This window comes from Ceratotherium simum, chromosome 18 (assembly GCF_057802395.1).
Source record: "Ceratotherium simum simum isolate JZ-2026a chromosome 18, ASM5780239v1, whole genome shotgun sequence".
Classification (NCBI taxonomy): domain Eukaryota; kingdom Metazoa; phylum Chordata; class Mammalia; order Perissodactyla; family Rhinocerotidae; genus Ceratotherium; species Ceratotherium simum.
Window position 1 is genome coordinate 51,348,674 of NC_141917.1, and position 16,456 is coordinate 51,365,129.

General features: G+C 37.0%; 3 protein-coding genes across 8 annotated transcripts in view; 2 read left to right on the forward strand and 1 right to left on the reverse strand.

Moving 5' to 3' along the window:
• The window catches only part of TRIM23 (tripartite motif containing 23), a 31,456-nt gene extending 25,132 nt beyond the window's left edge, over positions 1-6,324 (reverse strand). For 2 of the 3 annotated variants that reach the window (XM_014781665.2, XM_087443334.1), the window contains exons 1-2: positions 6,182-6,324; positions 1,651-1,813 (exon numbers count right to left, since the gene is read on the reverse strand). In XM_014781665.2, coding sequence (XP_014637151.1) covers positions 1,651-1,813; positions 6,182-6,262 — 244 coding nt within the window. In that variant the 5' untranslated portion in view covers positions 6,263-6,324. The remainder of the gene's footprint in view (positions 1-1,650; positions 1,814-6,181) is intronic. The other variant, XM_004422873.3, reaches the window with a different exon arrangement.
• Positions 6,325-6,880: 556 nt separating this feature from the next.
• TRAPPC13 (trafficking protein particle complex subunit 13) overlaps positions 6,881-16,456 on the forward strand; it is a 35,388-nt gene continuing 25,812 nt past the window's right edge. For all 4 annotated transcript variants that reach the window (XM_014781666.2, XM_004422874.3, XM_004422875.3 and 1 more), the window contains exon 1: positions 6,881-7,030. In XM_014781666.2, coding sequence (XP_014637152.1) covers positions 6,985-7,030 — 46 coding nt within the window. In that variant the 5' untranslated portion in view covers positions 6,881-6,984. The remainder of the gene's footprint in view (positions 7,031-16,456) is intronic.
• On the forward strand, positions 6,900-12,439 carry SHLD3 (shieldin complex subunit 3). The gene is made up of 2 exons (XM_087443344.1): positions 6,900-7,030; positions 10,732-12,439. Exon 2 carries the CDS (start codon positions 10,849-10,851, stop codon positions 11,602-11,604), a length of 756 nt encoding a protein of 251 aa, XP_087299470.1. The 5' UTR covers positions 6,900-7,030; positions 10,732-10,848; the 3' UTR covers positions 11,605-12,439.

A 16,456-nucleotide genomic window follows, 5' to 3' on the forward strand; every position in this document is an offset into this window, starting at 1 on the left:
AACTACTGATATTCTTCTTGGACTAGAGAAGAATTCCGATTCTGATTCTCTCAATCAACAGTAGTTTTCTTCCCTAGAAGGAGGAATTACAAATGATTTTTTTCTTCTTTATACTTTCATAAATTTTCATATTTTCTGCAATGTATATATACATTATTTCTATAATACAATTAAAAATCGATTTTCTAAAAAAAATGATATCAAACTATATTAAGGGTCACTAACACAAATTCCACAGGCTGGAATCACAGTAAAAATCTAATCTGCAAGCTATAGTAATTGCAATCTATATCTAAGGCAGAGTTGTTGGTTTGTTTTTTCTACTGTTGGTACGATAACAATCATGTTTGATTTCAACCTAGGATATGACTAACCTCTACCTGTCCTAAATTTCTAGTTTAGTTAAACATTGAGGGTGGTAACAACCCACACTGTGATATTTATGTAGGGAAAGTACAGTGCCCTTCAAAAAGATGGAAGAAAGGGTCTATCCTCCATTTGTAAAACAGTATTATTTCTATATGGATTTATATAAAGACGACGATATGATATACATATCCATATATATATATATATATATATATATATATATACGTGTGTGTGTGTATATATATCTTACAGAATAAAAGGCCAAGTAAAAGAATGTCAAAATAGAGACATCTCCCCCCTCCACCCTTATTATTTCTTGGCTAATACTAAGTTAATGTTATCTATATTAATGCTAACACTATCCTATATCAGTTTTCTGGCAGATGGGTATACTACTTATTTAAATCAAAGACTACCAAACCTTAAGAAATCTATTCTTTCCCTACAAGGAAACATTTTACAACCATGTTTTTTAGCATTTTAAAGCTTTCCACTCTAAAAAGAAAGCTTGCTTTCTTTTTTTGATGGATAAATTATTTTGAATGTGTTCCACTTGACATATACTATGAATACTTTAAAACAGTCTTAAAACAAATACTGCTACTGACCTGAAAAAAATGATAATCTTTAACTATTTACTTTGGAGAAAATTCTGTTATCAAAAAGAGTAAACTCATAGAACTTATGTTTGTAAAATAATTGTTCAAATATTAATAAACATTATTATTTCTGAATCTGGTATCCCAAGGTAATAACTCATCTTGAAATATACAAAGCAAAGTTTTAAAAGTATGCAGGAAACTGAAAAAAATCCACAAGACTTTTAAACTCATTTTAACAGAAAACAAGGAGCAGTTATCACAAGCTACAAACACCTCTGTCTCTTACAACAGTAAATAAAAACATGCTGAGACTCAAATTACTTATCTGTATTTTCATTATTGGCTTATTCATTTATAAAGGAAACCTTGTTTTACTGGATTAATGGCTTCAGGCAAATGAATTTTCTTATTTCTTTGAATAAGGTTAGCATGTTTTTCTTAGATGTCTTACAGCTCTTCATATATAATTATTGAATACAAAACATCTCAGAAGATTAAATAAAATTAGTACCTAAAAATGGGCTAGTTTACAGTTACAAGAGTACTGGCCTTAAGAGAAACTGAAACCGGCTTGGAATTTTATAATTTTAAAACTCAAGTAGAAAGAAACTTTTTTCTATGACATCTGTATTACATGAACAATTTCAAATCTTAAATACATAGATATATATTTTCCTACCTAGGTCTGTTACTTGTCGATCAAAAGGGCACCGGATTGCTCTTCCGTGAAGAGGCAGGCGGGTGAGACAATCATGACAGACTGTGTGGCCACAAAGCAAAAGGCGAGGAACTTTGTCTCCTTGCAAAGAAAAGACATCTTCACAAACTCCACACTCCAGTACCTAATTAGAAAGGGAACATGACCTCTTCAAATGATTTGAAAAGCATATGTATTTCAGATTAAAAAAAAAAAGATCTAATATATTGAGTCAGTCTTGTTAAATTACTTTATTCCTCCATGAAAAACACTGTCTAGGTTGTAAAACCATAAATCACCTTTTATCATTTCATCTGACAGACCCTACCAGAATTATATCATGGTGAAATCTCCTGGAAATGTTAAGTGTTAGGGACCAAGATAATGTTGTAAATTAACATCATCTTTACGTTTTGAAAATTATGACTTGATTCATTATATCTGAATCTGTAACAATATATAATTCTACCAAAGTTGGGTTCTTAATTTCTCAGCAATTACCTAATCTCCCAAAAACCATCATTAATGTGGACAAAAATAATTTGAAATATGTGCTAGGATGACAATTTACTCTTAAATGATAAAGAACTTGTTAAGAAAAGACTATAAGTAATTTTCAAGTATCTTCTAGCATTCATTTATATCATATAATGGAAAGGCAAGAAAGCAATCATCTTAGACTTAAATTTCCATTCCTGTTCTCAATTAATAAATATGCCCTTGGGTTAGAAAATATTTTGTCTATCTTGTTCTAATTACAGGTACTTGACTTGCCAAAGGCCAAGGGGTCAGTCAAAAGAAAGGAGGAGACAAGAATCAGCATATTCTGATTCCCAGGCCCATGAGTTTATGTTTTATAATTATTCAGCAAACTATATTTATATCATTGAAGCATTTTTGGTACTTTTATTTCTTAACATATCTGAAGTGTTTCACAATTTTAATTAATTAAAAGAAATACCCACACTGAATTGTTCAATATACCACAAACTCCTGTGCCTGCCATCCATGATCTGCTACAATCCTGGCCTCTGTTGCTTCACTGCCACCCCTTTCAGACTCTATTCTCCAACCATATCAAACAGCTTTTAGTTCCCAGAACATGACAAACTGTTTTTGCCTCTTTCTTTATGCTAATGCTGAGGAAACAGTAAACAGACATTTTCCTAATGGATCCTTTTTCACATCAATAAACCAACAAATTCCTAAACAATTGTCTCTCTCAGGTCTATCCACTCAGTCTGACTGAAATGACCATACTATACCATTATCTGCCTTCCATCCTGTCTTTCCCTGTTAGACCAAAAATCCCCCAGGGACAGGTATTCCAAATCCCAAGCACCTATGTGCTTATATAAATAAAGTCCGAGAAAATAAAAATTTAAAAACAGCTCAGCCAACCACCAACACCCAACAAATACACAAGGCAAAAAAAAGAAAAGAAAACCCAGAGTGGAAATTAGACTTAATCCAGTAAAATTTTAATCTTAACTCTGCAATTAATTTCAACTTAGTGCTTGAAATGCAAACATCTTTCACTGTAAATAAACTTATAATTCATAACTGGCTTGCATCCCAGTATGGTTCAAAAGAAGCTTAAATGTAACACATAATTCACAGAAAAGGAAATGAAAACAGCTCTTTAAATATATGAAAAGATATTCAACCTCACTCAAAACACTTTGAAATGCAATTAAAGTACACTAATATACTTTTTTCAGATTAAATCAAAAAGCTAGATAACATTTTGCATTGGTGCAAGTGTGGGAGAGCAGATACTCTCCTTGCTGGTTGCTGTGAAATGTTTATTGACCAGTGTAGCCTCTATGGAAGGCAACTTGGCAATACCTATCAAAAGTCTGAATAGCTCAGTAATTCTACTTCAGGAACTTATCCTACAAATATATGACACGTGTGACAAGATCTATATGTTACTCCTTACAGCACCATTTGCATTAGCAAAAGATTGGAAACAAAGTAAATATACATCAATACAAGACTGAAAAATAAATTATGGTACATTCATATACCACAAAACTATGCAGTCTAGTGAGGAAGAGTTAGAAAGTTTTTTATGTACACACAGAATTATTTCATATGAATAAAGCAAAGTGAAAACTATATACAGAATACATTAACTTTTGCATAAAGGTGGGAAGAGAAAGAGAGCATCTATTTATTTATATATATATAGTTATATAGGTATACTATCTTTCTGGTAGGATACACAGGAAACTGATTACACTGGAACAGTGGTTTCCTGGTGGGGGAACACTCAGCTACACAAAAATTATATGTATCATACACACAAACACTTCAATTTATCCTACATTTTTTTAAAAGGCAGGAAAAAAGTTTCACTTAAGTATCAAATTCAATTAAATACAGAAAAGATATTCACAACAGAATTAGATATTATAACGTAAATGCAACATTTTTTATAAATGTTCTCACTACTGTGACACCGTAATATATTAAACTTGTTTATAGTAAGAAATTCCAAAGAACCAAATTAAAATTTTACTTAGTTCATTTATATCTTATATCTCTGATTCCATCATTACACAAGATAAAAGAACTTACGTTGCTACCATGGGTTTTTTCAAAAAGCACTAGTAAAATTCCACTGATTAATAAACCAAACAGAGGTCCAAAAATAAAGTTCTAGACTGTTTTCCATCAACTCAGTAAATAATAAGAGTAAGAAATTCTTTCCTCAGTATTTATGAATAGGAATTGTGGCTAACAGCATAAGAAATTAAGTCCTAGATAGGGAAAAGGCTCTTAATTTTACAAACTCCACAAATATGCCAAAGAGGGCTTCAAACTTATTACATGCAAATCACATTTTAATAAACCAGCCCATATTTTAAAAGGACTAAGGAGGCTCGCTATTCAAAAGAAACTTTCCTGATTCTTTTTTGAATGTAAATAATTTCATTATAGCAGATTTCTGTCTTTGTTTTCCTCAATGATAAAAACCCTGTTACTATCAACTTGTTCATTAAGCAAGAGGCCATTTTACATATTATTAGCATTACATACTTCAACTTTGACCTTCCAATGAATACTTCTTGTTCTCATTTATGAAAATGAAGAGATTTTGCCAAAAAGGGCTATCTTATTGCCTAGCTCAAGCACATTTTACATGTAAAGATGAAAATGAACAAAGTGACCCCCTAATATATCCAACTCTGTGCTGTAACAAACTGGAGTTACATCAGGCTTTGGTATATTTTTCAGATTTTAAGGCAAATAGTAACAAAAGTAGATGCAGCAATAATATCCATTCCAATTACAACTTCTTAATTCAAGTTAATTCACAAAATAATCTTCAGGTATTCTCTTAGAAAAAGCACAATTCAATAAATAAAATCTCAACCACACAACATGCCTAGTAAGAGGGCTCCTCTGCATCTCAGATATGCTGTGTTGCTTCAGAATAACTTCATTAATATATAAAGGTGAGATGAATCAACCACCACCAACACTGATTGATAATACAGTTGTTCAAGATCTTAAAAGAACTTCAGATATCATCTGCTCCAGTGGTTCTCAATCCCGGTTGCACATTAAAATCACTTCTGGGAATGTAAAAAATATACTGATGTCAAGTTAATTAGAACTGGGGGAAGAGGAGTGCATCCATAGTTTTTTAAGTCTTCAGTGATCCTAACATGAAGCCAGGAATGAGAAGTACCAATATCTCAGATTACAGATGATCCTGAAGGTTATTCTACAAACCACTGAGATCAGTTCTCCCCTCCAGATCTTTCCACATATAGACAGTGGAAGGGGAAAATGAATTCCACATATTTCAACTGATTTTTTTAAATAAATGCATTTTAGAGCATTTACACATGGTAGAATTTCAAACTTCAAGCATAAGGCAATTCATATACCCCAGCGTTAATGCCCATCTATGCTGCTGTTGGAGATTTCTCAAGTGTTGACAAACTGTACTACCAAGAGAGGAGGGGGCAGATCAGCCAATACTAGATGCCTGATTATTAGAATTAGTGCGATAGTGAAAAGCAGACTTTAGAGCCAATCCTGGCTCTGCCACACACTGCGTTAACCTAAACCTGAGTTTCTTCACCTGCAAAAGAGGAATTAACATTTACCTCATAAGTAAGTATTAACGAGCTAAAATACCCAACACAGTACTTGGCGATAATAACGGCTCAATTTAATAAAAATAAGCTAATTAATGCCTGTTGAGTTTAAAAGCAGGGGACGGGGAAAGACCAGCGCAGGTCCCTCTAACAGGCCCATAAGCTCCTTTTCACAAATATCCCCGCTGGCGATGCCAAGCAAGGGACTGGCATAAGCAGAAGACCAGGCGACTTCACGCCTGCGGGGATAAAGGTCGCGGAGGGGAGGGCAAGGCTTGTAAGGCCGAGAGGGGCCCAGAAGCCGGCGCATCCCACCCAAAGCAGCCAGGGTTGCGGCGCTGCGGCCAGATCTCCGGGATGAACCGATGGTGGAGAACACAGCACGCAAGGTCCCTCACCTTCACCACAGCCGTCCCTCGGCTGCCCTGACGAGCACTGTCTAGGCCCGCTCCAGGCTTGTTTACAATCAGGGCAGCCATCCCATGAGGAGCGGCCCCGCAGAAGCCGCTGACCCGGCCTTCCACCGAGGGGCGGGGTAGAGCCACCTACCCAGAGGTCTCGGCGCTCGCCGCTGGCGCACAGGCGCAGTACGACGCGGGGCGTCGCTCGACCGACCTTTTCGCTCCTCCTTCTGCCTGTCGTTAGCTGTTTGGCGGCACAGCCTTACGCATGAGCGCTTTATTTTTACTGTTATTAAAGAGTCTGCAACTAATGGAAGGAATTTTTAAAAAGGCACAAAACAGGTTTCAGAGTGAAACTCCGTCCACTAACCATCTCTTCCCAATTGCAAAACGGACGGCGTGAGGGAAGGCTACATCTCCCTGCATGCAATGCGATTTTTGTATGAACTACAAATCCCAGCATGCCACATCAGTATCTTACTCTGCAGTGTAGGTATTTAGGAGGCCATGTATTGTTACCGGGAAATGGTTTCTTGACATGGCGATGTGTGATTGTGGCTGGCAAATAGAGAAGTATTTTATGTATACGTCTCTAAGAGGCAAGAAATGGCTTTGGTAAAAAGAAGCTGTTGGATGCGCAGATGACGTGGGAAGAAGAGAATTTAAGGCACCACCGGCAAAGAGAAACTGTTGAGTGTGTGTTTGACGCCCCTGTCTGAACGTGCGCTTTTCTGTTTTCTTCCGGGCTTCGTTGAACCTCTTCAGCCTCCGTAGACAGTGGGTCGAAAGTGCCGAGCAAAATGGAAGTGAATCCCCCCAAACAGGAGCACCTGCTGGCCCTGAAAGGTAAACTGTTGCGAGCCTGACTCCCCTTAATCTGATTTCTCCCCTTCTGTCACTTGTTCTCGAAGTCTTTGCCACGAAGACCTGGCTTCTGAGATGTAGGTCTCGTCCTTCTTAAGAACTGTCAGTGCTCGCCCTCCTGCTGTCTCCTTGGCGGGGAGCGGGAGGAAGCAATTTCACGTCTTTGCCTTTTAGGTTTGAGAGCCTCTCTCCAGAATGGAATAGATAACGTGCTAAATCACTCACTCTGTTATATACTGCTGCAATCACCGGGCAGATTTTAGCCGCAGAAGCTGACGTCCCCAGCCGAACCGGGGAGAGCCTAGTGAACCAAAATGATTTACAGCGGACATCTAAAGTGGTTTTTCCTTCTGTCTCTTGTCTCTTCATGTGGCACTGAGGCAGTTACCAGGCTTCTGCTTCGTCTGTAAGATTAGTCTAGTATCGCGCGACAACAGTGCCAAGGATTTAGAAATACACAGTACTACAACATATAATTTAGGTTTGCTCAAACTTGCTACACTTCAGAGTATTGTGTGTATGGGAAAATTCATGTCAAGTTTCCCTTTCTGTACACAGCATACAATTTTGAGTAAGTTTGTTGATTTAATTAGATCATTATTTAGGGAAAACCAGCAGGGCAGAGTTTTTCTAGCATTTCAATTGTTTTCTGAAAACCTTTTATTTGAAATGCTTTCAGGGCCACCCGGTGGCTTAGCGGTTAAGTGCGCGTGCTCCGCTGCTGGCGGCCTGGGTTCAGATCCCGGGCGTGTACTGACGCACTGCTTCTCCAGCCTTGCTAAGGCTGCGTCCCACATAAGGCAACTAGAAGGATGTGCAGCTATGACATACAACTATCTACTGGGGCTTTGGGGGGGGGGGGCAGGAGGATTGGCAATAGATGTTAGCTCAGAGCCGGTCTTCCTCAGCAAAAAGAGGAGGATTAGCATGGATGTTAGCTAAGGGCTGATCTCCCTCACAAAAAAAAAAAAAAAAAGAAATGCTTTCAGCTTTATTTCATCTATTTTCTACTACCACAAATGCACTTTTTATTTCTTGGATACTGTTCTATGTGGTTACCAATACCTTCTTGGACTGAGCTGAGAAATGCTCAATAGACATTTGAATTCAGTTGAATTGCACTTACCTTTCTTGTGGCATCCATTTTGAGGGACCCTTATCCTCCCAGTTATGATGTACGCATCAGACATTCCAGAAGCTCACCAGTCCCATTTGTAACATAAATTCATATGCTGATAGCTGGGGTTAACAGGAGTGTCTCTGACTGTAGAACTAAGAAACTACGATATTAAGTAATGTAACAATATGACCTATAAGTTTAGCCTGAGCATATAAACTGGAGTGAAATGGGTTATTCCTGGAGAAAAGGAAATGAAGAAAGGGAACTGTCATGTTCTTTATCTCTCAATCTCACATCAAGTATGTGAAATTTATTACTTAACTCTCAGAAGTTAAGAAACTTTTAGAAGATCATAAAGCTAGTAAGTGATTGAGGTAATATTTCAACTCAAGGCCTTCCTCCATCTTTCAAAGACTCCATGTTGCCTCCTACTGAAGGACAACAGCATTTTCAGAGATCATTCCCTTACCGACTACTTTGATGGGAATTTAGAATGGTTTTGTTAGCTGCTAGACTATATTGCTTATACAAATTGGAAGCTATTAAACACAGTTAAATTCCAGTAATATGGAGGCTAACTGCCATTGGGAATTTTGTTGTTGTTACTGCCATCAAGTCGATTCCGACTCTTAGCGACCCTGTGTACAGCAGAGCAGATCCCTGCCATGTCTTTTTTGCGCCACCCTCTCATCTTCTGGCGCTGTATCAGACAATGCTCTGCTGCTATTTGTAGGGTTTTCATGGCCAATTTTTTTGGAAGTGTCTGGCCAGTTCCTTCTTTCTAGTCTGCCTTAGTCTGGAAGCTCCACTGAAACCTGTTCATCATGGGTGACTCGGCCAGTATTTGAAAAAGCAGTGGCATAGCTTTCAGCATCACAGTAACACACAGCCGCCACAGTATGACAACCGACAGACGATGGGTAGTGTGGTTCCCTGACCAGGGAACGAACCCCGGCCACGGCGGTGAGAGCACCAAATCCTGACTGATATACCACAAGGGCTGGCTGGGAATTTTTAGTTTTCTATTATTCTTTATTTTCCAAAACAGAAGATACCTAGGAAGGAGTATTTTAGCAGCCTAAAGGAACAAATGCTTTAAAATTCACAAATAGTTTAAACTTTATTAAAGCTCTTTGGTACCATTCTTCCCCATTTCCTAGTTAATCTAGAATTTTCACAAGTTTTAATTTTACTGATGTTGGATGCCAAATATATCAATTTATATGGTTGTTTAAGTTTACTTTCTTATGTATGTAAAATATTAAGGAGCTCACAACTTCAGTGTCCCTGGAGTACAACACTGAATAAGCTCAGACAACAATGAAAGAATTCTCAGAGCCATATCCTACAAGATGAAAGTGTAAGGAAGAGGGAAGAAAAAAGTAAAAGCATTGTTAATTCTTGAAAGAATATGCTGTTTATATGTAGATCCATATTAAAAATATGGATGTTAATGATCACAGTCATTTATGAATTTGAGTTGTCACATTTGATACTCAGTGGACATTAACAGTAGATGAAAAGAATCATTATGAGATTAGTTACTTCTTCTGACTCTTCAGAATCAGTGGTCAAATGAGTATTGTGACATCATGACAGGAGTCCACGCTCACAATCATCCTAGCAATGGAAGAATCTTCGTCAAGTAGTTCTCTAACAAGTTTGAGGAGAAGGAATTCAACTTCTTATTTTTTCCAGTAGTTCAGATATGGAAGAGCCTGCTTTATGCCTCTTACAACTTTGGGCCTAGTTAGGAAGCCTAACTTGCAGAACCTGAAAGGCTCCATTCTTGAGCCTAGGTACTATATGCTGGAACTTAGAATCAGTTACTCAATTTTGGGCAACTTAAGGACTTTTGTTTTCTAAGAGATAAAAAAAAAAAAAAGTCTAGCCTTCTTGTTCCTCCTCCAGATTGGAATTTAGGAGCCATAATACTAAGGTCTTGATACTGCTTACGTGCCCCAACTAATGCAGAGGAGACTTGGTCACAAAACTAGTTCCTAGCCTGGTCAAAATGCACTTAAACCATTTTCATGTGTTTAGCATTTACTACTGAGAATGAAATAAAATCATTATGTATTCTGTCTATATATTTGTAGAATTCATATACTTTTAAAGTATAAATGATCTATTTTCTTCAAGATAGGTTAAAAATTATAGTGATTTTCATTGTCCTCAATTCAGATGGCTCAAATTTTTAAGTATTATTACATTTTTGTTCTCTTTATGTGAATCTAGTATTTTAAGAATCACTAACTTACTCTTTATTCTGCTGTAGTCTTAAGATTATTGTAGCCTAATATATTAATATCAGTACTTCCCAAACCTTTATATCTGTCAAGTTGAAACATGTTGACTACTTGCATTTTTAGGCAGGAAGTGATTTTATCCCTTATTTTGGTGAGAGAAAGGATTTCCAATTTTGTGGATTACATTTACATTTACCAATAGCACTTTGGTAAAATATCATATTGAGATTGGTTCTGTTTTTCTTTTTCTCCTTGCCTATTTATATGTAGGCCGTCCCTACCATATCTTATTCTTTGCAATACTTCCACTTCAGGTCCTGTTTCCCTCTGATTTGGAAAGAGAGCGAGTCTTGTAATTATAAATTACATTCTAGCTCTGAGGAGCTCAGCTAAGAAATTTTCTCTTCATTGAGTAACTGGATTACTGCAGAATGACTACGGAAGTAATATTACATTATCGACCATATGAGAGTGATCCCACACAACTGCCAAAAATTGCAGAGAAAGCAATTCAAGACTTTCCTACACGTCCACTATCGAGATTTATTCCTTGGTTTCCACATGATGGGTCCAAACTTCCACTCAAACCTAAAAGATCACCACCTGTGGTTTCTGAGGAGGCAGCTGAAGATGTGAAACAGTACTTAACCATTTCAGAACATGATGTTAAATCACAGAGTTATGATTGCACAGTAGATCTATTGGAGTTTCAACCTGATTTGAAAAAAAAGAAGCACTTGATCCGGTCACACACACTGAATGAACTGACTAATTCTGGAAATCTGGATGAACAATCAGAAAAAGGAAAACGGTTCAAGAAGAGGTCTTGGAGTGTTTCACTTCCCTGCAGTAATAGTACTGAAAATATTTTTCCATTGTCCAAAAAATTGCAAGACAGTTTAAAGGCACTAAATTTGCACTCACTTTATAGAGCAAGATGGACAATAGAACACACTATTTGTAACAACCAAACTCTGGAAGACATTTGGACAAAACTCAATCAAATTATCAGGCACAATGAACTTCCATCTTGTAATGCTACAATTCAGAGACATTTAGGCCAAATATGGGTGTTCTGTGATGTTATGTACTGTGAATATGTAGGAAATCTTCTTAAAGGAAGATTAGCTCTTACTGGGAAAATTGATTTATTTGTGCGTAAATATGGCGTTATTTTTAGTATGTAATGAATTCTACTGATTGTCAAAAAGAAGAATATTTTGAATGAACTAAGTATGAACTGCAGTAGTGAAATGAACATTTTTTACCAGTTTTTAAGTTTTTAATGACTTAATTTTTTTTATTTGACCCTTTGCTAATATAGCCAATTTATTCTTAACATTGTGAAAAATAATTGTATGGTAATATGTGTACAGTCTTTATCCCAGAAATAAATAACTACCAGGTGAATTCCTAGGCTTGTCAATTAAGTCAAGAACTTTCTGGATTATACTTCCTTTAAATAAATTGTGGTGGGGCTGGCCCTGAGGCCTGGTGGATAAAGGTTAAGTTCGACACGCTTCGCCTCAGCGGCCCAGGTTCATAAGTTCGGATCCTGGGCTCAAACCTACACCACTTGTCAGCCGTGCTGTGCCGGCACCCCATAGACAAAATGGAGGAGGATTCACACAGGTGTTAGCTCAGGGCCAGTCTTGCTCAAGCAAAAAAAAGAGGAAGATTGGCAACAGATGTTAGCTCAGGGTGACTCTTCCTCAGCAAAACGTAAATAAATAAATAAATTGTGATAAATTATTATTTATACTGAATTTCAAATCTTCCTCAGCAAAAAGTAAATAAGTAAATTGCGATAAATTATTATTTATACTGAATTTCAAGGTAAATGTTCTGTTCCTTTTGTTCTGTTACTTTTCCAGTGGTTGAATTAGGTATTTCTATGAATTACAGTAAATAGTTTGGATTTTGGTGAATCCCTGAAATCTAATTTTATAGTATTTTTTTCTTTATTCGCCTAAAGTGTAATGATTTTTTTTTAAATAAAACTAAAACATTTTGGGAATGCTATTCAAGTGGGCATGAATGTGGTTCATATTGGGAGATCAGCCCAGATTCTGCTGATATGTCCAAAGATATGTAATAAGCAATAGTTGATGTGTTGTTTTAAAACAAAGGTGAAAATGTATAATTTGCCCAAAACCGTAATGTATCTTTAAGGCTATAACCTGTTTTGAAGGGAAGTATCAAATGTGGATAAGAGATCAAGTTATTCTTTATTTATTCTAATACAGGTAATTCAGTCTTAGTACTCATTACTAGTTGGCTGGTTCTTGGAGTCATTGTAGGCTTTCCATAAGCAAAATGTTATAAATTGAGTGTACACGTCACCTCAGAAAAATACCCAAAGTGATTACAGAATAAAAGTTTTATAAAAGCATGTATTTATTTAACAAATTTAAATGCCTGCCATGAGCTAGTGCTAGAATATAGTAGGGAAGGAAACAACCATAGACCCCACCCTTATGGAACTTACATGGAGTTACTACTGTTAAGTAGTCAAACCAGCTCCCTGAAAAAAAACAGTAAGACTGTGCTTATTAGAAAGGCAGAGACTTGATTGCTTTGTGGCACTGCCTGGCACGGTAGGGGCTCGATAATACCTGGTAAACGTGCCCTTTGGAGGGATTCTTCATAGCCTGAGCTGGCTGAGGTTGCTTAAAATACAAGGAGTCTACTAATTTTAACTAAAGAGAGAATCTTTTCCAGTTCGGTTTCACTCTATCCAAACATTGTTTTGTTTTTAACTACTTGTAGTACCTTTTTATTATCTCAGTGAGACTACTGTGTAGAAAATAATCATCATGTGCGTGAATGCTTCCAAAAGTCTTAAATGAAAAATCACCGGGTGTAGAGGGAGTTTCCAAGGTAACTTCTTCAGTAATTACTTCCTCTTTTATTCGTTAATCTTCTTACTTGTTAGTCAAGACTGCTGGAGAAACTTCAAGAAGTTATTCAGTATTTCCAGCAAGCTTGCAAATAAGAGTTGGTTGATATTATTAGGAAATCATAAATGATGGATTTGATTTTTATTGTTCAGGTCTTATTTACCATAAGGCTGCTAATCAAGCATTAAAAGTTTGATAATCATAAGACAGGGTCACTCACAAAGAATACAGTGTTTTTTTATGATACATTTTTATTCATTTGAAATGATTCTACACAGAGCTGAAAATATAAGGTACAGTCAGGGGTCATGGGAGCAGTTTTTTAATCCAAAAGTCACACATTAAAAAGAGCTGCTTGGGGCCGGCCCCGTGGCATAGCAGTTAAGTTCACGCATTCTGCTTTGGCAGCCTGGGGTTCGTGAGTTTGGATCCTGGGTGCGGACCTACACGCCGCTCATCAAGCCATGCTGTGGTGGCATCCCACATAGAGCAACTGGAAGGATGTACAACTATGACATACAACTACCTACTGGGGCTTTGGGGAGAAAAAAGGAAATTTAAAAGAAAAGCTGCTTGGGCCTGGCTCAGTGGCGTAGTGGTTAAGTTCGTGTACTCCGCTTCAGCAGCCTGGGGTTGGCAGGTTCGGATCCCGGCACGGACCTACTCACCACTCATCAAGCCACGCTGTGGCAGGTGTCCCACCTATAAGATAGAGGAAGATGGGCATGGATGTTAGCTCAGGGCCGGTCTTCCTCAGCAAAAGGAGGAGGATTGGCAGCAGCTGTTAGCTCATGGCTAATCTTCCTCCCCCAAAAAAAGAGAGCTTCTTCATATGTGACAAATTTAAATTTTTCTGATTTACTCTGTGTAAATTGCTTTCTACCCCTTTGAGAAACAATGAAAAAGTAATTCAGAACTGGGAAATTGAAGATTGAGTTTTATTGCCAGTAGTGCCATAATCTTAGGGAGAGGTTCATTTATCATCTACCTAGACAGAACATAGGGAGTAATGAAGCCCTAAGAATTTAAACTCCACTGATAGTTCTTTGAAGCCTTTTTAGAGTATTTAGAAGCTTAGGACTGGGCCGGCCCCGTGGCTTGGCGGTTAAGTGCGCGCGCTCTGCTGCTAGCGGCCTGGGTTCGGATCCCGGGTGCGCACCAACGCACTGCTTCTCCGGCCATGCTGAGACCGCGTCCCACATACAGCAACTAGAAGGATGTGCAGCTATGACATACAACAATCTACTGGGGCTTTGGGGGGAAAAAAATAAATAAATAAAATCTTTAAAAATAAATAAATAAAAAAAGAACCTTAGGACTGATGATTCTAGCACGAGCTAGTAGTAGAGCTCAGCAGTATTTCCTCGTTCCACTGTTAAGTCATAGACATGGAAATTGGGGAACAAAGATGTATACACTAAGGTAGAGTCTGAGGGCATTTGGTAAAATACCATCAGCATTTATTCTCTAGGAAAGTGGCAGCAGTACCATAATTTTATTTTTCCCTGACAAGCTATCTACCTTCAAGTAAATGTTAAGTCGAATTCAAAGAAAAAAGATGTGGAGGGCATCACATGAGTTTAACTTCATTTACCAACTTATCAGATAACTTAAAGACCTATTTTTGAAAATTTCCAGGATGAGCTCCTTCATAATGATTCACTTTGATTTAATTTGCTCAGAATGCCCAAAATTAGTCCAAGGTTCACAATCTTGAATGCCTTCAGGGGCTGGACACGTAAAACTGTAGAATGTGGGAAGGACTCTTGAACCTGAAGAAGATTCTACCTAATTTTTTTATTTTTTTAATGTTGTAGCCAAGCAAAACATATATGCAAGATGATCTTGGCCCAGTTCATTAGTTTATAACCTCAAGGCTATCTTTTTCTTAATTTACTGGAGACTTACAAAAGTTTTGTTTGTAAGATTTTAGATGAAACCTGAATTTCATAAGTAAATGAAATGTCTGTGTTTTGCTAGTTCTGCTGAGTGTCTCTACACATGGCACTAACAATGCAATGTGGGTAGTGAATAATTGGCACTCGACTAAAAAAACCACATATTCTCTTTTGCTTTAATTTTGACCAAGAACCTGCTTTAATATTCAAGGCTGGATACAAAATTACTGTTTAATTACCAGTTCTTTATTATAGTTCCTCTGCTAGGTTTTTTTTTTAAACCTTTTGTTGGTATTTGCTCCTTTCCAGCTAACATTATGTTTAATTTTTGAGGTCTAGTAATTCATTACAAAGCAGGAAATACTGAGTTGTAAATCTGTCTTTGATATGGGCATACTTTGGATTGTCCTTCAAGGAATGAGATAGTTTTATGTCACTCACTCGGCTTTCTCAGTTTGTGTTTAAGAATCTGCAATATGACAAATTGTGCTATATAGTGATTTTCTTTGAGTCTACAAGATGACAGTATTTCTTACCAACTGCTACCCCCCTGCTGATTTTTACCCTTTTTTGAAAATATGAAGAAAACAGGTATTTTTAATACCCGTTTGGGGTCTTTTTATTTTTAACAGAGGGTTGTTCTTTACCCACAGAACTAGAAAAACATAGAATCAGCAAAAACTAAGCTTTATAGGGCTTTTATACATAATGGAAATTTGAGCGTATAATAAGCAAACAAGTTGCCTACACATTTGGGTGAACTCAAGGACACTTTAAAAAAAGAGTGTTTCGGGATTCCCCTGACAGTGTATTTCCTCCTTATTTGTTAAGATTTGATTTCTTCTGAAATGAAAAAAAAAAATGAGGAAGAAGTAGAGAACACTGATTGGTGTTAAAAGTGAGATTAAAGTCTTAGATATTTAGATTATGAGAAAAACTGCCTCCTTTATATTATTTTCAGAGCACCTTTTTATCTCCTTCAGGTTGTACTTAATTTTTATCTGTTTTCCTAGTTGAAAATTAAAGTAGAAGGTCAGAAACCTCCCCAACCTCTCCCCTCCCACGTCATTGATCTTTTTAGCTGGTTAATGGTCTGTTTGAGATGAATTCACATGGGATGTTTCTGATAACACATGACATTCCAGGTTTTTAACCCCAGGCTTATAATTAATAATATAGAGAATTATTATTATTATTATTATTATTTAAGATTTTATTTATTTATTTTTCCCCCCAAAGCC

Coding starts and splice junctions, on each gene's coding strand:
- SHLD3 (XM_087443344.1), top strand. CDS start 10,849: ATGACTACGGAAGTAATATTACATTATCGACCATATGAGAGTGATCCC.